This window comes from Oncorhynchus keta, chromosome 2 (assembly GCF_023373465.1).
Source record: "Oncorhynchus keta strain PuntledgeMale-10-30-2019 chromosome 2, Oket_V2, whole genome shotgun sequence".
In the NCBI taxonomy this organism is placed as follows: domain Eukaryota; kingdom Metazoa; phylum Chordata; class Actinopteri; order Salmoniformes; family Salmonidae; genus Oncorhynchus; species Oncorhynchus keta.
The window spans coordinates 55,402,997-55,426,662 of NC_068422.1; the positions used below are offsets into that span (position 1 = coordinate 55,402,997).

At 40.7% G+C, this 23,666-nt stretch overlaps 1 protein-coding gene across 2 annotated transcripts in view; it reads left to right on the forward strand.

Annotated features, from left to right (window-relative positions):
* Positions 1-16,379, forward strand: part of kif6 (kinesin family member 6) — a 198,922-nt gene extending 182,543 nt beyond the window's left edge. For both annotated transcript variants that reach the window (XM_035800834.2, XM_035800840.2), the window contains 2 exons: positions 10,405-10,520; positions 15,732-16,379. In XM_035800834.2, the coding sequence (XP_035656727.2) occupies positions 10,405-10,520; positions 15,732-15,748 (133 nt within the window). In that variant the 3' untranslated portion in view covers positions 15,749-16,379. The remainder of the gene's footprint in view (positions 1-10,404; positions 10,521-15,731) is intronic.
* The last annotated feature ends 7,287 nt before the right edge of the window (positions 16,380-23,666 follow it).

Genomic DNA, 23,666 nt, shown 5'->3' on the forward strand with positions numbered 1-23,666 from the left:
CCATTTAAATTAACGCTTGCTTATGTTCGCAAGTATGGCCCCCATGTTTATATTGGAGAAAGCAATACATTTAAGGAGTGACGCATTTAAGTTGATAATGGTGTGGTTGGTTGTGAGAAAACTTGTCCAATAAATAAATGGACTATATTTTTTGTAGTGTTACAGGTTTTGTTTTTTCTCCATTTTCACTTTTCAATTTCAAGGTTGATTCTGTTTAAGTGTGAACGTGCACTGATTGCAATCATCCACGTTGGTCAAGATGTCTTGCAGCTGTTGCCACGTTAATCAGTTGTTAGCTATTATTTAAGAGCTGCAGAGCCAATGCTCCACTTGGCAGGTGTTTAACCTCTAGCGTCGAGCAATCCAGTATCCGGGAGCGTAATCATAGCCTCAAGCTCATTACCATAACGCAACGGTTCCTATTCATGAAAATCGCAAATGAAATGAAATAAATATATTCGAACACAAGCTTAGCATTTTGTTAACAACACTGTCATCTCAGATTTTCAAAATATGCTTTTCAACCAAAGCTACACAAGCATTTGTGTAAGAGTATTGATAGCCTAGCATAGCATTAAGCCTAGCATTCAGCAGGCAACATTTTCACAAAAACAAGAAAAGCATTCAAATAAAATAATTTACCTTTGAAGAACTTCTGATGTTTTCAATGACGAGACTCTTAGTTAGATAGCAAATGTTCATTTTTTCCAAAAATATTATTTGTGTAGACGAAATAGCTCCGTTTTGTTCAGGAAAAGACTGGAAAATGCAGTCACTTACAACGGCAAACTTTTTTCCAAATTAGCTCCATAATATCTTTGCAGTTTTGGAAACGTCAGAGTGTTTTCTTTCCAAAGCTGTCAATTATATGCATAGTCGAGCATCTTTTCGTGACAAAATATCTTGTTTAAAACGGGGGAAAATTAAAATAGCGCCCCCTATATCCAAGAAGTTAAGTCTTCCTCTTTAAGTTTGGGAAAACAAAACCTTTTCTTGTATTCTCCCCTTACTTTTAACTCCATATTATAAGTTAATGTGGGTTTTTATTTTGGTTAGCCTTTTCTATGGCAAATTTAGTGAACACTCATGCTGGGTGCCTTTTAGGATCCAGTTGCTTGTTGCTAGTCAACTTTCAGTGGCCACCCCCATGACCCCATGTCTTTGAGAACCCCTCCTAAAACACCACCCTTTTCACTTTGGTGCATTTGTTAGTTCCCTTTTTTTGTGAGCAACAACGTAAAACATTTGTCTTAGTGGGAATGTAACGGGGGTCCTGGAAACAGACTGTATCTCAAAAGTTTAAAGTGGCATCCTTTCCTTGTCACCTTTCTTTCATTTGCACTGATTAGAAATGAAAGGATAGTTCATCCAAAATGTGTTTCGGTCAAATTCTTCTTACCTTGTTGTCTGTAGGCCAGTAGTGACAGAATCCACAATAATCGGTTACATTTTCACAGCTAGTTCACGCTCAACATTCCCACTGCATAAAAACAGCACGTGTAGCAACCATAAAATGAAGGAATATTTTACTTTCTCATGGTTTTCTCACTGAGGTTTTCCCTGCTGGTACAAAATAGCTGCTCAAAGTAAACGTCTTATTCTTAAAGGGGAATTTCACCCTGGCTCTGCCAGGGCATATGGTCATTACTATATTAACAGTATTACGTTTTTATCATAAACATCACAATTATCCAAACCACAAGCTAGAATTTTCACATGATAATTTCACTGGTAGAATCGGGAAGTTTTGACTTCCTGTTTATTCGTCTGCTCATAGCGAACCACAAAGTCCGTCATTCATAGCGAATTCAGATACCTCCCGCTAAGGTAGATGTGGCATGCCCACAAACTTGGACAATGGCATTGTGTACTTCGAATGAACAACACACAGCAATCTCAGAACTTCTTTAGGCATTTTTTAATATTCTTTTTTTACAATGTTTGTTTTTCAGTAACGTATGTCATCCTGCCTGTGTGTGGTTCTGTACCTAGCTGTGCTAATTAAAAACAAATGTGAAAAGTAGTTATCTTTCACCGTTCTACCTACCAGAGATTTACCCCAATGCTGCCAGTGGCTTGCGGCTATCAAGAATGAAGCGACTTACTGTGACCAAAGATTTTCAGGGGAATTTTCAGGCTGAACTGATGGGGAATCCATTTTCGACGACAGCTGAGAAGTGATGAGATACCATCTTTTTTTTCTCCTTCACAACATTACGGAAGATTCAAGATTAGAGGTAACCTAATGTTAGTTAGTCCAGCTAGGCTAGCAAGATATCTAAGTTATCGTGACAGTTGTCGTGACATGACTATAATTAATGTGATGACTGTTATTAATCAAATAATTACTTACTATGTTTAATTGTTATTAGATTCAATTAATCATGTAACAATTAACTCATTAGGAAAAAAGTTGTTTAACGAATTTCCGTCTCCTGAATTAACTCAAGAATATATAGATTTCATAAGTCACTAATGAATAATTTCCTAATATCAGTCTCATTCTGAACATCGCAGACTTCGTGAATCTGCACAAACCCGAGTCTTACTAATCATTCCGTACCACACAAATTGATTTGATTATTTATTTACTAACAAACTAAATGATAACATAGTACACACACACTGTATAGGTTATTGATTAGAAACCAAATATGATGACAACAAGTTCCTAGTGGACTAACACAATATGACACTTGTTACACAAGATGGAGAGTTAAAGAGAGAGAGAAAGAGAAGCAACACTTGGATACATTTGGGAACTACACTCAAAATAGCCCTAATACCTTGCCCCGATACTGCCGCTCTTTTGGGAAAGAAGTAATGTATGTATTTACGTGTTGAATGTCTTTGTCACGTATCTCTGTTGGGCCCAGGCTTTTGTGGAAAAGGTTCAGCTTTGTGAGGAGGGTCGATTGGACCTTCTCCTTCGGAGGGCCTTCTTTGTTCTCAGGTGTAAGTCTCAGATTGCCCACAAGAGGTTACAATGTCCTTCTTCTCAGTTGTCTGTTTACTTGCACTCATTCTGGAAGAGTGGTCTTCTGAGGATGGCTAATCAGCCGTGTCGATGATCCCCAGAGTGGCGATGAGAGCAGTGTAGGCGACAATGATTTGAAGAGAATAACCAGATGGTCATACTTAAATTCACTTTCTAAGATACAGTACTTAGAACAGCTACTCAACTGTAATGTTGATTGTTAGAGGTTCCTTTTGTCTTCTTCAACCTCGTGCTGATTCTCAGGATTGGGACTAATGTGGACCTAGCTGCAACTTGTAGTCCGTCTAGTCTGATTTGTTCATTCTTAACGCAATCCTTTATAGCCCTGGGTAAAAAGAGGGCATTTACCATTTACGTCATGCTGACACACTCTCTGGGCTACCTTGGGCGTGGCTAGTTACGAGGCAAGGTATCATAATTTACTATGATCTTGTTAGAGAACTAACATCACAATCTTATCGTCACAAAAACATTATCTTTATCCTTTATATTTTCTACACAACTTAAAGGATGTAAACCAGATGTACACAGTGTAAAAGCTCTTCAAGTTACAATGTTTTTGTTATAATGTCTTTATACCAATTTATAGATATTAATTTTCCATATTCCGTCTCTCATCATTCCCAACATTTGGATGTTGAAATATATTGTCCCAGTGTTCATTGTTTGACGTTAAAGGTTTGGGCAGCAAACTCTTCTGTAACAAAGAGACATTCCATTTGCCCAAAGTAGAAACCAAAAGGAATCGTCTGCTGCCTACAATTTATGATCGAAGTGAGGTGTCATAAAACCCACTGTAACCTGATCCTTGGATCCTCACAGGAGAGTCATGACACTAATGTTACAGTCCTGCCATCAGCTAAATCATATACAGTGCATTCGGAAAGTATTCAGACCCCTTGAACAGTTCTCTGCAGTTGTGCGTCTTTACCCCTGAGACACACTCGGACTCACTGAACTACACTGTTCATACAAAACAATGGTGTATGTTACTTTTACCATATAACATTCTTGTTGAATACCCAGTTCTCTTGAGTTAGCATTAAATAGTGTACACTCCCCTGTATATTAGATTTTGAGAAATAAATATTCTAAATATATCTGGATGTCTAGCATCTGTTTGATTGCTACGGAGCCCTGTACAGCTGTACAGCTGATATAAATATGTTCTGTGAATCCATAAAGGCAGACAAATTTAGAATATTGATTGAAAATATCCATATTTCTTTTATGGTGGTTCTACATTAGGGCTCTCCAACCCAGTTGCTAGAGAGCTACCATCCTGTAGGTTCTCACTCCAATCTTAATCGAGCACACCTGATTCTAATAATTAGCTGGTTGTTACACCAAATAATGTGATTTACCCAAAGATTTTTGCCAACATCTTGTGTATTTCAAGTCTTCCCTCATTAATTGAGACAGCTGGGTGTCCACACCAAAGTGCTGCATGTCATGATGACAGAGTCCTGTCTCGATCAATGAGAGAAGACTTAAAATAGACACGTACACATTATTGGATTACTTCATGGAGCAAAAAAAGTATTTATTTTAATAATGGAGCATTTTCTTAATTCAAACTGACTCCCTGCAACTGGACACAGACATTTTATGCGACTCTTTTTTCCCCCGAATTGAGGACAAAGACGGCATCACTAAGATTGGTATAAAATTCTCTGTGCTACACCAAATAGTTTGCATCCTGTAACTCCTTGTAATGGATACCAAAAATCTTTGGTGAAATCACATTATCTGGTGTAACAATCTGTAGCTAAGAGAACTTGTGTTCATTATGAAATTGCCATTCACAAAGAAACATGCATTAAGAAAATACAGTATGAGCAATGTAGTAAAGTTCAGGGAATACTTGTAAAGCTGTGGGAGGAGTGTTTTTGTGATCAAACAGCCATTCATCTCCTCGTGAGTTATTTGCTTGAAATCCCGCATAATGTCTTATACAATGACACGCAGGAAAAGGAATTCTGTTTCTGTATCCAGAATCCACTCCGGGAAGAAGCCCAGAAACCATGGTATTGTCTGTATGACAAAAACATGTAATAAATTAAACTCTATTGTAGTTTGAATGACAGTTGAACTGTGCCAGCATAACAACAACATTAGGGTAGACTAGTTGAATATGCATACATGTGCACAGGCACAGAGATTACATTTACAACAATATTTAGCCTAATAGAAAGAAATATGGCATAACCCTCAACCTTTACACAGGGAACAGACAGTACAAATGTACCTAGGTAGGTAAACTCAGGAAAAAAAGATACGCCCTCTCACTGTCAACTGTGTTTATTTTCAGCAAACTTAACATGTGTACATATTTGTATGAATATAACAAGATTCAACATCTGAGACATAAAATCAACAAGTTCCACAGACATGTGACTTTCACATTTAATAATGTGTCCATGAACAAAGGGTTAAAGGGTTCAAATCAAAAGTGACAGTCAGTATCTGGTGTGGCCACCAGCTGCATTAAGTACTTCAGTGCATCTCCTCCTCGTGGACTGCACCAGATTTGCCAGTTCTTGCTGTGAGATGTTACCCCACTCTTCCACCAAGGCACCTGCAAATTCTCAGACATTTCTGCAGGGAATGGCCCTAGCCCTCACCCTCCGATCCAACAGGTCCCAGAAGTGCTCAATGGGACTGAGATCCGTGCTCTTCACTGGCTATGGCAGAAAACTGACATTCCTTTCTTGCAGGAAATCCCGCACAGAACGAGCAGTATGGCTGGTGGCATTGTCATGCTGGAGGGTCATGTCAGGATGTGCCTGCAGGAAGGGTACCACATGAGGGAGGAGGATGTCTTCCCTGTAACGCACAGCATTGAGATTGCCTGCAATGACAACAAGCTCAGTCCGATGATGCTGTGACACACTGCCCCAGACCGTAATGGATCCTACACCTCCAAATCGATCCCACTCCAGAGTACAAGCCTCGGTGTAACGCTCATTCCTTCAACAATAAACGCAAATCTGACCATCACCCCTGGTGAGACAAAACCACGACTCGTCACTGAAGAGCACTTTTTGCCAGTCCTGTTTGGTCCAGCGACGGTGGGTTTGTGCCCATGGGCGATGTTGTTGCCGGTGATGTCTGGTGAGGACCTGCCTTACAACAGGCCTACAAGCCCTCAGTCCAGCCTCTCTCAGCCTATTGCGGACAGTCTGAGCACTGATGGAGGGATTGTGCATTCCTGGTGTATCTCGGGCAGTTGTTGTTGCCATCCTGTGCCTGTCCCACAGGTGTGATGTACCGATCCTATTGTTACACATGGTCTGCTACTGCGAGGATTATCAGCTGTCCGTCCTGTCTCCCTGTAGGGTTGTCTTAGGCGTCTCGCAGTACAGACATTGCAACTTATTGCCCTGGCCACATCTGCAGTTCTCATGCCTCCGTGCAGCATGCAGCATTTCAATGTTTTTCAGAGTCAGTAGAAAGGCCTCTTTAGTGTCTAAGTTTTTATAACTGTGACCTTAACTTCTTGTTGACAGGGGGTAGGTAGTATTTTCACATCCGGATGAAATGCATGCCCAAATTCAACTGCCTGCTACTCATCCCCAGAAGATAAGACATGCATATTATTAGTAGATTTGGATAGAAAACACTCTGAAGTTTCTAAAACTCTTTGAATCATGTCTGTGAATATAACAGAACTTATTTAGCAGGCGAAAACCCAGAGGACAAACCATTCAGATTTTTTTTTTAAGGTCATTCTCTTTTCAATGTTTTTCATTGGGAATCCAGATTTCTAAGGGACCTTCTTGCAGTTCCTATCGCTTCCACTGGATGTCAACAGTCTTTAGAAATTAGTTGTGTAATGAAGAGGTACGGCCATCTTGAACGAGGGTCACTTGAAGTGTACTGTTAGATAGAGGTGCGTGACCAGAAAGCTAGCTACAGTTTGTTTTCCTCCTGTATTGAACACAGATCATCCCGTCTTCAATTTGATTGATTATTTATGTTAAAAAATACCTAAAGTTGTAAATTACAAAAGTAGTTTGAAATGTTTTGGCAAAGTTTACAGGTAACTTTTGAGAAGTTTTGTAGTCACGTTGCGCAAGTTGGAACCTGTGTTTTTCTGGATCAAATGCGCCAAATAAATGGACATTTTGGCACATTTGATCCATTTTATATATCGATGGAATTAATCGAACAAAAGGACCATTTGTGATGTTTATGGGACATATTGGAGTGCCAACAAAAGGAGCTCGTCAAAGGTAAGGCATGAATTATATTTTTATTTCTGCATTTTGTGTCGCTCCTTCAGAGTTGAAATATGGTTTCTCTCTTTGTTTACGGAGGTGCTATCCTCAGATAATAGCATTGTTTGCTTTCGCCGAAAGCGTCCCACATATCCCAGAGAGGTTAACTTCTTATGGGCAGGTGGGACGGTAGCGTCCCACGTGGCCAACATCCGGTGAAATTGCAGAGCGCGAAATTCAAACTATAGTATTATAAATATTTAACTTTCATAAAATCACATGTGTAATCAAAATAAAGCTTAACTTCTTGTTAATCCAACCGCTGTGTCAGATTTCAAAAAGGCTTTACGGCGAAAGCAAACCATGCGATTATCTAAGGACAGCGTCCCGCATACAAACACATGAAAAACATATTTCAACCAGGCAGGTGCGACAATAGCGAAAAATGCCTTACCTTTGATGATCTTCTTCTGTTGGCACTCCAAAAGGTCCCAGTTACATTGCATCCTTTCGTTCAATAATGTCCTTCTTTATATCCATAAAAACTCAGTTTAGCTGGTGCGCTTCAGTCAATAATCCACCCAGTTTCCCTCCATCAAAATGCATACAAAATGCAAAAACTTCAATTTCTGGCTAATTTTTCAAAAAACCAGCCTGAAACTCTTTCTAAAGACTTTTGACATCTAGTGGAATCCCTAGGAACTGCAATCTGGGAGGTCTTGGTCCTATAATAAAAGTGATAGCAATTGAAAATAGGGGTAGGCTGATTTTTGGGGGGGGGTGGTTTGTCCTCTGGGTTTCGCCTGCCATATCAGTTTTATTAAAGTCACATACATAATTTGAACAGTTTTAGAATCTTTAGTGTTATCTACCAATTATATGCATATCCTAGCTTCTGGGCCTGAGTAACAGGCAGTTTACTTTGGGCACGCTTTTCATCTGGACGTCAAAATACTGCCCCCTACCCAAGAGAGGTTAATTGCCTACCGTCTGTAAGCTGTTTGTGTTTTAACGACCGTTCCACAGGTGTATTTTCATTAATTGTTTATGGTTCATTGAACAAGCTTGAGAAACAGTGTTTAAACCCTTTACGATGAAGATCTGTGAAGTTATTTGGATTTTTACAAATAATATTTGAAAGATAGGGTCCTGAAAAAGGGATGTTTATTTTTTCGTTGAGTTTAGGTTGGCAGACATTGTCTACATACAGCCATTTCTATCAGGCATGCTTAGGCAAATATTTGTATACTAAAGGTAAAACGATTTAGTTGCTGATATTACACATGTTTGCTAACAAGTTACAAACACGAGGTGTGACTCGTGTGATAAGTTAGCAGGCGCCAAGCTAACAAGCCAACTCCAGTCATGTGCTAACGTTTGCTGGTTAACCTAGCTTTACTTGGCTGGTTGCAATGTTGTAGCTTGCTGTTTAGCAGCCATATCTACAACTAAAAGGAGAAGACATTTTACAACCGAGATACAAAAGATCTCTAACTGTAAAACCTCTTCTATTTTTAGTCATAGATATGGCTACCTGTAGTTGTTTAGCTAACTTAGCTACATAGCTAGCTACCGAGTTAAGTTAGCAAACAGAAACATTTGTTTTCCCCCCACTGTTACACAGTAGTATGTTTGCAGGCAATACTCAATATGAGTTTCAATAGATAAACTAAAGTTAATTGGTGGCTTGCAGAAAAAATGACGTCGGCTGTAGCTGAGCTTCTAACAGCTTAATCCAACACTTAGTTTTGAATCCTCATCGCTATATTCCAGTTGAAACATGTATGGTTGAATGTCACCATGTAGCTCATAGAACATACCAAAATGCTCCATGTTCAAATGTGTGTTGCTGAGAGGAATCACTTGAAACCATTGCCTCTGTTCAGTTCATTCAGTTTTGCCCAAGGATTGTGTTGTTTTCAAATGTGGCCGCCTTGGGGAAGGATGGAGGCCAGAACAGGAAGCACCGCCCAACACAAGTTGTTGTCTTTCAGAGACTGGAAAAAATGCTTATATATTTAACAATGAATCTGGCGATAGGAACATCGCTGAAAGACGCACAATGCCTGTATTGAACAAGGACAACCATATCTATGCACACAAAAGTGTAGAGTGCGATCACTATATAATATGAAGGCTTCACGAAATGCCACCTCCCTCCCCATCAATACACCAGAAGCTGTCATAAGGTGTACCATTCAGCGTGTGAAACCCCAGACCTGCCTTTCTCCTGGGCAATGTGTGAACCACATCTCACTGTCGTAGAAATGCCTGGGACATGATGAAAACAAGCCCTGATTCCCCCAGGGTGAAATTCCCCTTTAAATCATCTCATCAACCTTAATCATCTCTTTTGTTACTGTATAAACACTGTTTTTATCAAACTATTTCAAAGGAAAAACATCCTGCATTGATAAAGGTTAGTTCTCTGGCTCCAAGTTTGTGTCAAGCCTTTGATGACAGTTGGTCTGTAGAATATTCACGCAATATAATGTATCTAAATCAGTGTTAGCAGGTTCCTTCCTATGTGTCTGCCTATGGGTAACACATATGGAATCCTGTAGTAACCAAAAAAGTGTTAAACAAATCTAAATATATTTTATATTTGAGATTCTTCAAGCCTTGATGACAGCTTTGCACACTCTTGGCATTCTCTCAACCAGCTTCATGAGATAGTCACCTGGAATGCATTTCAATTAACAGGTGTGCCTTGTTAAAAGTTAAATTGTGGAATTTCTTTCCTTCCTAATGCGTTTGAGCCGATCAGTTGTGTTGTGACATGGTGAGGATGGTATTCAGAACATTGATCTATTTGGTAAAAGACCAAGTTCATACAAAGCGAAAACAGGTTTTTAAGCATTTTTGCTCATTTATCAAATAGAAAAATGCCAGGGTTGTGGGTTATATTCCCATGGTGTTATATATATTTTTTTACATCTGCTCACTATTGTAAGTCTCTCTGGTTAAGAGCGTCTGCTAAATTACTAAAATGTGTGAGTGTAACAAAGAGATGCCTGTGTATGTAGAGGGGTGGGATTGATAAAATTGTTTAATTTTAAGCGATTTAGTGTGTCTTACTGTGTGTGTGTGTGTGTGTGTGTGTGTGTGTGTGTGTGTGTGTGTGTGTGTGTGTGTGTGTGTGTGTGTGTGTGTGTGTGTGTGTGTGTGTGTGTGTGTGTGTTCCAGAGCCCTGTCCTCCACTGAGCTCTCAAAGTCCTTCTTCCCTCTGACTGGAGACCAGCAGACAGACGCAGACATCCTGGGCTTCATTAGGGCCCGACACAACCTGCTAAACAGGACAGGTACTGTACACACTATTTAAATACATCCTTTGGATCCACAATTTACATTATATTAAAGCACTCTGCCTCTATATACACCAACTAGTAAAGAGTGTGGTTCTTGGTTTAGGGTGAAGTTGCTCCGAGACGCTGATCTTGGGTTAGTTTTGCATTTTGCAAAGGTTAGGATTGGGAAGCGGAAGCTGATCCTAGATCTATACCTAGGGGAAACTTCAACCCAGAGCATGGTCCTCTGTAGTACTGCTGACAGCGACACAGAGCCCAGTCTAGTTCAATACTGCTCTCTCCTGGTGAGGAGATGCCACAGCAGCAAGTTGCCAGTCCTCACTCTCTGCAGCCTGGGACTGCCAGGCCTATAGGCTCACTTCTAAGCCAGGCACAAGCCAGGCAAACTTTGCATTTCCTTGTAAATTAGGACTGCACCCACACTTTAAGATCAAACAAGTCACTGACAGGTTGTGGAATGAGTTATTAACTATAAAATAGTTATTTTATAATGAGTGCAGCACTAATTTAGGTTAACATTTTCTATCTGCTTAAAACATAATGGTATTACTCAAAATACTTGCAGCGTCCTTGTTAACAAGATGGCAGAGATCATTTATGTGCATCTAAAATAAATGTACTTATAACACGTATATAACCAATCCATGTGACCAAACCAAACGTGAATTGCTGCATTCCAAAGATCTTCTCTAATCTGTATAAAGCGTTACGGTTGTTTTTCATATTAAATCATCTTTGCAATGATATGCAAAAATGGTGTGCAATGGTGTAGAACTATGTCTCCCTCAGATAAGCATACTCAGATACTAGTGAATTCCGAAAGTATTCAGACCCCTTGACTTTTTCCACATTTTGTTATGTTACAGCCTTATTCTAAAATGTATTAAATACATATTTTCCCCATCAATCTACACATAATACCCCATAATGACAAAGCAAAAACAGGTTTTTTAGATGTTTTTGCCCCCCAAAAACCACCAAAATATGAAATACCTTATTTACGTTTGTATTCAGACCCTTTGCTATGAGTCTCAAAATTCAGGTGTATCCTGTTTCCATTGATCATCCTTGAGATGTTTCTTCAACTTGATTGGACTCCACCTGTGGTAAATTCCATTGATTCAACATGATTTGGAAAGTTACACACCTGTCTATATATGGTCCCACAGTTGACAGTGCATGTCAGAGCAAAAACCAAGCCACGAGGTCGAAGGAATTGTCCTTAGAGCTCCGAGACAGGATTGTGTCAAGGCACAGACCTGGGGAAGGGTACCGAAGTATCTCTATAGTATTGAAGGTCCCCAAGACCACAGTGGCCTCCATCATTCTTAAATGGAAGAAGTATCGAACCACCAAGACTCTCCCTACAGCTGGCCGGCTGGTCAAACTGAGCAATCAGGGAGGTGACCAAAAACCCGATGGTCACTCTGAAAGAACTCCAGAGTTCCTCTCAAGTCTTCCAGAGCTTGAAAACTCCCCAAATACAGGTGTGTCAAGCTTGTAGCATCATACCCAAGATGACTAATCGCTGCCAAAGGTGCTTCAACAAAGTACTGAGTAAATGGTCTAAATAGTTATGTAAATGTGATATTTCAGTTGTTTTTATTTTTTTATACATTTGCAAAAATTGCTTGTCATTATGGGGTATTGTGTGTAAATTGATGAGAGGATTTTTTTTTTTATCCATTTTATAATTAAGCTTGTAACTTAATTAACAAAATGTGGAAAAAGTCAAGGGGTCTGAATACTTTTCGAATGCCCTGTATACACTGATCGTACAAAACATTAGGAATACCTGCTCTTTCCATGACATACTATAGACTGACCAGGTGAAAGCTATGGTCCCTTATTGATATCAACTTCAATCAGTGTAGATGAAGGGGGGGAGACAGGTTAAAGAAGGATTTTTAAGCTTTGAGACAAATGATACATGGATTGTGTATGTGTGCCACTCAGAGGACATCCAGCCAACTTGACACAACTGTGGGAAGCACTGGAGTCAACATCGGCCAGCATCCCTGTGGAATGCTTTTGACACCTTGTAGAGTCCATGCCCGAATGAATTGAGGCTGTTCTGAGATCAAAAGGGGGTGGAACTCAATATTAGGAAGGTGTTCTAATGTTTTGTATATGCAGTATATTTATTACGTTAGTGTGTGGCAGTGTACGGAACAGACCATCAGTCCCTCTTGCTTTACTTTCCTAGAATTCCCACAACCTCCGCAGCCCTCGTCTTGAAAGGTCTCGTCGCACTCATAAAACTGTCACACGCTAGTTTCTAGACAGACACGCTGGACTCCAATGTTCCCTCAATTTTTTTTCCAGCACTTAGCAAATTTCAGTTCTTGTGAGCGGAAACTTGAACGTTGTGAGCATTCTGTGCAATTTCTGTCACTTTTACTGTGAACACTGAGGCTGTACACTGCTAGAGAAAAAGGTGCTATCTAGAACCTAAAACAGTTCGGTTAACCCTTTGAAGAACCCTTTTTTGGTTCTACATGGAACCTAAAATAGTTCTACCTGGGACCAAAAAGGGTTTTCCTATGGGGACAACCGAAGAACACTTTTGGAACACTTTTTTATAAGAGTGTTCCCGCTTACAGTTTTACATAGTGGCTAATTGGTTTGGCCTTAATGGCCACATTTACTCTTAAATCTCTACCCGGTACAGCCAGAAGAGGATTGACCGCCCCTCGAGCCTGGTTTCATTCTAAATCCCAATTCAACAAACATATTATTATTATTATATATTTGCTGTGCGTGCTGCCCAAATTGTGGGCCCTTCCAACTGTAGGTAATGCGATATAAAACAATCCATAACTTGTTTTTTTTCAAGAATCTAGTGGTACATATGTGAGTGTGCATCTCTGTGTGTCTACGTATGGGTCGGACTCTACACAAGCACCTATGGACTAAAGCATGTCTGTCTATAGTTTATGTCTCAGCTAGGTAAGAGATGGTGTTATTAATGGTGAAGGCTGGTGTCTTACCTTGTCACAGGAGCAGAAAGGCTGCTGTTTAAACACAGACACGGGCCTAAGTGTGCTAAAGAGGTGTAATCTGTCACTCTCAATTACACGGGAAAAAACAAAAGAAAATCTCAACCAAGGGTTAAGGTATAATTAAATTGGTGGTACATGGGACGACTAAGGACCATCGCATATATGTGAATTAGAGTTCAGAGCAGTCTGACCCAGTTGGATGCGTTTCTAACCGATTCCTCTGGAGAATCTTGTCACCTTACCTGCTATCATTTCACTTTTGTACACACCGCAAATGAGCATTAACCGCAATGGTATAAATTGGCAGCCAAGTGGGGGAAAATATAGTTCAAACTTCCCATGTCCTAAATCTCAATTGTTTGAATATGCCTCCCCTGAAATGTTATTTATTATCAGATTTTTATTTTGCAATCAGTTCCCACATCAGCTGTGACAATACTGTATTGTAAACAACAAAGAGTTATACTTTATTGACAGACATGTTTTTGCTTTTCCCCTACGGTCCCAGCAGCTGGACATTCTGTGAGTGTTAGAGCATGGCGCTTGTAACGCCAGGGTAGTGGGTTCGATTCCCGGGACCACCCATACGTAGAATGTATGCACACATGACTGTAAGTCGCTTTGGATAAAAGCGTCTGCTAAATGGCATATATTATTATATTATTATTATATCATAATAACAAGCTTATAACATAAACTCCAGCCACCCCCCTACTGCTTCAAGTCCCCAACTATGGAGAAGAGTAATGAAAGCGCTATACAAATTACATGTATTATTATTATTAGCATCATATGTATTAAAGCCAGAAGAGGCAGTCTGCTATTGGTACATACATTTTTGGACTTTGAACTGAATTATATACAGCCATTGAGAATTGAACAATGTAACTTGTAAATGCCTTGTAAGCTTACTTCATGATTTAGTTTAATTGCCTCACCCCATCAGGAGATATGTGTGTTTTATGTCATTGTAAACAAACACTGTATCACTTCTAAACATCTTTACAATTATTAGTAGTATTTTATTTCGATCTCATGGATGGTCAGTCCTTGCATCCATATATTTGTCTATGAATTTGAGAGTGGTTACATTTCTCCAGCCCCATTCCTTAGCTGTTTACCAAAAAGAGTGACAGGTTTCCCGCTTTGTTGTTGTTTAAATCCCAGATCGCTCCTTTATTAATACATTATAAACAGGTGGCTCATAAAGTGTTACCCGATCAGCTGGTAGACTCCAGCATGACAATGTTAAAAAGAAAAAGGCTATTGCAACCTCTTTGCAATAAGGAATTGAGACAAAGCTCAAGAGAAGTTTCAAGTGTTTAATACCAAGGATACAGTCAGCTGAGTGCATCCATTTAGAAAGATCACAACACATTTTATACTCTTCCCTTGTAGGTGTCACTGCCCCAGCTATACATTTTATGACCCCGATGAGTTTCCCTCTTTTCCCCTGTGGAATGTCCATGGTCCTCTCTTTGTTTAGCCAAATGTCAGAATCACACCCAGTCCATCTTCTGTTCTGGGCCTGACACTGCTCTCTGATCCGAGGCCATTTCCTCTTATCTGATTAGGTTATGGTTTCTAAATTAGCATACACACAGTTTCATGGCCTAAATTCCATTAATACTCACAGTAATCATTCACTACACAGGATACAAACAAACTACAGTTTAACTTGAAAAGTTACATTTTAATAGAATCCATCAGTAACAAGGCTAAAAGGAGCTAATGTCATGCCCAGGTCACGTCAAAAAGGTGACCAGGTGGGTCTAGAGGCAGGGAACTTTCAACATTAATCACTCAGGTGTGCAAACAAGGGGACACTTTCTCCTCCTTTCTGTCGCTCTCTTTCTCTCTCCCCTTTCCCCTTTTCTCTCTTTCCCTTTTTCTTCTCTCTCAATCATGCAACTAACTCTGTCATAAGTAGAATTGGTCTTGAACCTACAGAAACTATAAAGTGTAAAAACTGAAGCTTTTAATCAATGTTCTAAACATTTATTTTATTAAATAAAATAATTTTACTCCCTCTCCCTCTAAACCTATCAAACAAACATACCCCATATTAGTCAGACAATAGCAGTTGTCAAACAAAGAATATGATTGGTATAACAAGACCTATTGTATGGAAAGCATTTGATATGGGGTGTCATGGGATCTAAGCCCATTTATACTTCATTGTCTTGTATGTTTTGTGTTTCAGGGCCACCTCTGCCATGACCAAAAGGCTTGTCTTGTGGCTGCATCCCGAGCAGAAGTGAAGGAGTGCCACCCGGGAACATCTGAATGTGTTCGACACATAGGATCTATGCGATTGGTGCCTAATGAACTTAACCCAGATGCTCTCACATGTCCACATGAGACTCAGGCCTCAATTATGTTAGAATGGATGTTGGTTGGATGAAAGGGAACTGGAGGAAGACTAAAATTCACTCACTCACTCTCACACACACACACACACATTCTCTCTCAGACATACAAACACACACACTCACCACTCTCTCACTCACACAAACACTAGTGGTGTGTGGGTCATCCCTGTTAGTGAGCATTTCTCCTTTGCCAAGATAATCCATCCACCTGACAGGCGTGGCATATCAAGGAGCTGAACTTCTTCGGGATCGGTGCCCCTTCCATGGGACGGTTGAGCAAACATAGCATGAGGTTGTAAGTAAGAAGAAAATTTCCCAGGACATAGACATATCTGATATTGGCAGAAAGCTTAAATTCTTGTTAATCTAACTGCTCTGTCCAATTTACAGTAGCTATTACAGTGAAAGAATACCATGCTATTGTTTGAGGAGAGTGCAGTTTTGAACATGAAAAGTTATTAATAAACGAATTAGACACATTTGGGTAGTCTTGATACAACATTTTGAACATAAATGCAATGTTTCATTGGATCAGTCTAAAAATGTGCACATACACCGATGCCATCTAGTGGCCAAAATCTAAATTGCATCTGGCCTGGAATACTACAATATGGCCTTTCTCTTGCATTTCAAAGATGATGGTACAAAAAAAATACAAAATAACGTTTTATTTTAAATGTTTTATTATCTTTTACCAGATCTATTGTGTTATATTCTGCTACATTCCTTCACATTTCCAAAACCTTCAAAGTGTTTCCTTTCAAATGGTACCAAGAATATGCATATCCTTGCTTCAGGGCCTGAGCTACAGGCAGTTAGATTTGGGTATGTCATTTTAGGCAAAAATTGAAAAAAAGGGGCAGATTCTTAAACAGGTGCATATTGTGCTGGGGACATTGTGTCACAGAACACAATGCCAAAGATGTCCCAAGTTTTGAGGGAGCGTGCAATTGGCTTGTTGACTGCAGGAATGTCTACCAGAGCTGTTGCCGCTTCCAACATCGTTTTAGAGAATTTGGCAGTACGTCCAGCTGGCCTCACAACCACAGACGACATGTATGGCTATGGACAACTAACACAATTGCTTTCTATCGCAAGCACAGAGATACCGTAACGAGATCCTGAGGCCCGTTGTCATACCATTAATCCGTCTCCATCACCTCATATTTCAGAATTATAATTCACGGATCTGTACACAATTTACATTTACATTACATTTAAGTCATTTAGCAGACGCTCTTATCCAGAGCGACTTACAAATTGGTGCATTCACCTTATGACATCCAGTGGAACAGCCACTTTACAATAGTGCATCTAAATCTTTTAAGGGGGGTGAGAAGGATTACTTTATCCTATCCTAGGTATTCCTTAAAGAGGTGGGGTTTCAGGTGTCTCCGGAAGGTGGTGATTGACTCCGCTGTCCTGGCGTCGTGAGGGAGTTTGTTCCACCATTGGGGGCCAGAGCAGCGAACAGTTTTGACTGGGCTGAGCGGGAACTGTACTTCCTCAGTGGTAGGGAGGCGAGCAGGCCAGAGGTGGATGAACGCAGTGCCCTTGTTTGGGTGTAGGGCCTGATCAGAGCCTGGAGGTACTGAGGTGCCGTTCCCCTCACAGCTCCGTAGGCAAGCACCATGGTCTTGTAGCGGATGCGAGCTTCAACTGGAAGCCAGTGGAGAGAGCGGAGGAGCGGGGTGACGTGAGAGAACTTGGGAAGGTTTAACACCAGACGGGCTGCGGCATTCTGGATGAGTTGTAGGGGTTTAATGGCACAGGCAGGAGCCCAGCCAACAGCGAGTTGCAGTAATCCAGACAGGAGATGACAAGTGCCTGGATTAGGACCTGCGCCGCTTCCTGTGTGAGGCAGGGTCGTACTCTGCGGATGTTGTAGAGCATGAACCTACAGGAACGGGCCACCGCCTTGATGTTAGTTGAGAACGACAGGGTGTTGTCCAGGATCACGCCAAGGTTCTTAGCGCTCTGGGAGGAGGACACAATGGAGTTGTCAACCGTGATGGCGAGATCATGGAACGGGCAGTCCTTCCCGGGAGGAAGAGCAGCTCCGTCTTGCCGAGGTTCAGCTTGAGGTGGTGATCCGTCATCCACACTGATATGTCTGCCAGACATGCAGAGATGCGATTCGCCACCTGGTCATCAGAAGGGGAAAGGAGAAGATTAATTGTGTGTCGTCTGCATAGCAATGATAGGAGAGACCATGTGAGGTTATGACAGAGCCAAGTGACTTGGTGTATAGCGAGAATAGGAGAGGGCCTAGAACAGAGCCCTGGGGGACACCAGTGGTGAGAGCGCGTGGTGAGGAGACAGATTCTCGCCACGCCACCTGGTAGGAGCGACCTGTCAGGTAGGACGCAATCCAAGCGTGGGCCGCGCCGGAGATGCCCAACTCGGAGAGGGTGGAGAGGAGGATCTGATGGTTCACAGTATCAAAGGCAGCCGATAGGTCTAGAAGGATGAGAGCAGAGGAGAGAGAGTTAGCTTTAGCAGTGCGGAGCGCCTCCGTGATACAGAGAAGAGCAGTCTCAGTTGAATGACTAGTCTTGAAACCTGACTGATTTGGATCAAGAAGGTCATTCTGAGAGAGATAGCGGGAGAGCTGGCCAAGGACGGCACGTTCAAGAGTTTTGGAGAGAAAAGAAAGAAGGGATACTGGTCTGTAGTTGTTGACATCGGAGGGATCGAGTGTAGGTTTTTTCAGAAGGGGTGCAACTCTCGCTCTCTTGAAGACGGAAGGGACGTAGCCAGCGGTCAGGGATGAGTTGATGAGCGAGGTGAGGTAAGGGAGAAGGTCTCCGGAAATGGTCTGGAGAAGAGAGGAGGGGATAGGGTCAAGCGGGCAGGTTGTTGGGCGGCCGGCCGTCACAAGACGCGAGATTTCATCTGGAGAGAGAGGGGAGAAAGAGGTCAGAGCACAGGGTAGGGCAGTGTGAGCAGAACCAGCGGTGTCGTTTGACTTAGCAAACGAGGATCGGATGTCGTCGACCTTCTTTTCAAAATGGTTGACGAAGTCATCTGCAGAGAGGGAGGAGGGGGGGAGGGGGAGGAGGATTCAGGAGGGAGGAGAAGGTGGCAAAGAGCTTCCTAGGGTTAGAGGCAGATGCTTGGAATTTAGAGTGGTAGAAAGTGGCTTTAGCAGCAGAGACAGAGGAGGAAAATGTAGAGAGGAGGGAGTGAAAGGATGCCAGGTCCGCAGGGAGGCGAGTTTTCCTCCATTTCCTGGAAGCTGAAAATGGCCCAGTTCTTCCATGGCCTGCATACTCATCAGACATTTCACCCATTGAGCATGTTTGAGATGGTCTGGATCACCTTGTACGACAGCGTGTTCCATATCGCACAGCCATTGAAGAGGAGTAGAGCAACATTCCACAGGCCACAATTAAGTCTGATCAACTCTATGCAAAGAAGATGTGTTGCGCTGCATAAGGCAAATGGTGGTTACACCAGATATTGACTGGTTTTCTGATCCACACCCATTTTTTAAAGGTATCAGTGACCAACATATTCATATCTGTAAATCCAGTCATGTGAAATACATAGATTAGGGCCGAGTGAATTTATTTCAATTGACTGATTTCGTTATATGAACTGTAATTCTTTAAAATTGTTGCATGTTGCATTTGCATTTCTGTTCAGTAAATATGTGAAAATCTGAGGCCTGCACCTGACCTGGCAATATAGAAAATGCACTGTGGGCTACAGTTACAGATGGTCCCCCAAAAATTTGACAGGGGTGCAGGATTTATTTTGCCTGATTTAGAAATGTTTCTGCTTATAATTTCCAATAGTTTTGTAGATAATTTGTTAGTCAATGTGTCTATAATTAGATACATGCAGCTTCTCATCTGTCATTCATTATATGTTGCCCAAGAAGACTAAATAAACCTTTGCTCACCAGAATGTCATAAATCGATAGAGTTCATGCTTCAATCTAGTTTGCATCTGCACCTTTCATCTCGCCTTCCTTCGTGGAGAAAACACGTTTAGGGACCAGGTACAAAATGCAATAACTAAAAAAAGTTTTTTTACATTTTCATTTCCAATTTTGCAAATGACATCAGTTTAACCGGTTGTAAGGAAATAGAAAGCTGTTAAAACCTGTTGAGGTTCAGTGTTCCCATTTGGGAACGACCCCCTCCCACGTTCAGCTGGAAGGTGGCGCATGGAACGCAAAAATATTCTTAGAAATATTTAACCTCCACACATTAACAAGTCCAATAGCTCAAATGAAAGATAAACACCTTGTTTATCTACCCAGCAAGTCAGATTTCTAAAATGTTTTACGGCGAAAACATAGCACATATTTATGTCAAACCACCACCGAATACACAGCTAATTTGCATAGCCAAGTTGAACAAAATATGCAATCAACAAACCCAGGATTAAAAGAAAAATAATTCACTATCCTTTTGAAATCTTCATCAGATGACAGTAATATAACATGTTACACAGTACATTTATGTTTTTTTCAATAATATGCTATATATATCCATAAATCTCTATTTACAATGACGCATTGTTCAAAAAATGCTACTCAAATGTCCTGAGAAATGACGATAGCTCCGGCAGATAACGTCAGATAACAAGCAATACACATCATAAACTTTGACTAAATATGCATGTTCTACATATATATAGAAAGATACACTTCTTCTAAATGCAATCGCTGTGTTAAATTTATTTTTAACGTTACAGAATTCGTTCACTAGGCTATAATATGAGTCGGCGCTCAGAAATTAGCATTATGGCTCCTCTATCTTGGAGTCCACAGAAACCCAAATTTACCACATAAATATTCCCTTACCTTTTATGTTCTTCCATCAGAAGACCTGGAAGGAATTATACTTACCAAAAACAGCGTTTAGTTTTGAAGTCTGTGTCTTTCGGTTATCAAACACGACATATTTAGGTTGAAATGCAGCCGAAATTCAAGTGGATGCGCACCAAAACGTCAAAAATTACATATTATATGTCGACTAAACTTGTCAAACTATGTTCAGAATCAAGCTTTAGCATGTTATAAAGGTGGAAAACAATCCTGAGCATGAACAGAAACACACGCATCGTTTAGTCAATCTTGGAAGAAAGAGAGCACCTGAGCCGAGCGCGCATGAGAGTAACCTGTTTTTTTGCGCGACCGGAAGGTTTCAGCCCGCCAGAAGTCTCGTGAACGCGCGATTCTCACAATGAGAAGCCCCATTGAAAGCAGACATCGCGCTGAAGACAGAGAAACTGTTCCTGGGTCTGTAGCTGCTTGGGAAGGGTGGGAGCGATGACGTCAAAGTTGGGCCAAATTTTCTGATGACAAGAGAGAGTTTGGGAGAATGGCTGCCCTGAGAGTTCTGCTTTACATACAGACATAATTTAAACGGTTTTAGAAGCTTTAGAGTGTTTTCTATTCTATTCAATAATAATTATTATATGCATATATTAGCAATTTTTGACATATTTATTTTCTGTTTACTATGGGCACGCAATTACTCCAAAGGGGGCAGTAGTCAGCCCTATCTTTAACATTAAAATGACCCAACATGTTTCTGTTAAGATTTCAGTTCGATTTGAATGTATATTTTATGTGTTTGAAATACTATAAGCTTTTGTGTTGCTGATAAAGATTGCACCTCTACAGATGGTATCTAACTGGCTATGCATGCCATCGATAGAATGCAAATTAAGAAATCTTGTGAAATAAAAATAAACTATACCATGAAACAAAGATGAATGATAATAAAAAGCTTTGGGGCAACTTAAATTCAATTTTGGGGAATAGAGCCAACTCGGCTCCATCGTTCATTGAATCAGGTGGCTCATTTATCACAAAACCCACTGATATTGCCCACTACTTTAATTACTTTTTCATTGGCAAGATTAACAAACTTAGGGATGACATGCTAGCAACAAATGCTGACACTACACATCTAAGTATATCTCACCAAATTATGAAAGACAAGAATTGTACTTTTGAATTCTGTAAAGTCAATGTGGAAGAGGTGAAAAAATTGTTGTTGTCTATTAACCTTGATAAGCCACCAGGGTCTGACAATCTGGACAGAAAATTACTTAGGTGTGGCAATATCGTCCGCTATTATCCTATTTGCCACATCTTCAGTTTAGGCTTACTAGAAAGTGTGTGCCCTCAGGCCTGGAGGGAAGCTAAAGTCATTCCACTACCCAAAAACAGTAAAGCCCTCTTTACTGGCTCAAATAGCCGACCAAACAGTCTGCCACCAATCCTTCTGGAAAAAAATGGTGTTTGACCAGATACAATGGATAACAAATTGACAACAGACTTTCAGCACGCATATAGGGAAGGACACAACAAGCACGGCACTTACACAAATGACTGATGATTGACTGAGAGAAATTAATGCTAAAATGATTGTGGGGCCTGTCTTGTTAGACTTCAGTGCAGCTTTTGACATTATCGGTCATAGTCTGCAGCTGGGAAAACGTATGTGTTATGGCTTTACATCCGCTGCTATAATGTGAATAAAGAGTTACTTGTCTAACAGAACACAGAGGCTGTTCTTTAATGGAAGCCTCTCAAACATAATCCAGGTAGACGCAGGAATTCCCCAGGGTAGCTGTGTAGGCCCCTTACTTTTTTCAATCTACATGCCAGTGTGTCTGTATGTGGATGACTCAACACTATACACGTCAGCTATTACAGCAACTGAAATGACTGCGACACTTAACAAAGAGCTGCAGTTTGTTTTGGAATGGGTAGCAAGGAATAAGTACTAAATATTTCCAAAACTAAAAGCATTTTATTTAGGACAAATCATTCACTAAACCCTAAACCTCAACTAAACTAACTAAACTGCTTGGAGTAACCCTGGATTGTAAACTGTCATGGTAAAAACATATTGATACAACAGTAGCTAAGATGGGGAGAAGTCTGTCTATAGTAAAGCGATGCTCTGCCTTCTTAACAACACTATCAACAACACAGGTCCCATAGGTCCTGGTTTTGTTGCACTTGGACTACTGTTCAGTCTTGTGGTCAGGTGCCACAAAGAGGGACTTGAGAAAATTGCATTTGGTCATTTAACTCATATGAACTGTTGGCTACAATTCCCTTGATGTGCCATAGGCATATTTGAAATCCCCATCTTGTGACTGTTGAATGTGTATAGTGCCTAACAATCATCACACATAACGCTCTTTTAGCACTTCACCAACTCTTTCCCAACCGATACTTGTCTGGCCCTCCCTTCTCTTTATTTAATTGAATTAAACAACATTGTCCTCTTTGCCTCCATGGAACAATCAACAATGTTGTTGAACCCTCCTCAGTCTTCTATCACAGGGATTTAACTGTTTTAAAGTCACCATTGGCCTCACGGTGAAATCCCTGAGCGGTTTTCTTCCTCTCCGACAACTGAGTTAGGAAGGGAGAATGTATCTTTGTAGTGACTGGGGGTATTTAGGGTTACAGATGGAATAAACAAACAAACAATCGATAATACAGTAGAATAATCTACAGTGGGGCAAAAAAGTATTTAGTCAGCCACCAATTGTGCAAGTTCTCCCACTTAAAAAGATGATAGAGGCCTGTAATTTTCATCATAGGTACACTTCAACTATGACAGACGAAATGAAATCCAGAAAATCACATTTTTATGATTTTTTATGAATTTATTTGGAAATTATGGTGGAAAATAAGTATTTGGTCACCTACAAACAAGCAAGATTTCTGGCTCTCACAGACCTGTAACTTCTTCTTTAATAGGCTCCTCTGTCCTCCACTCGTT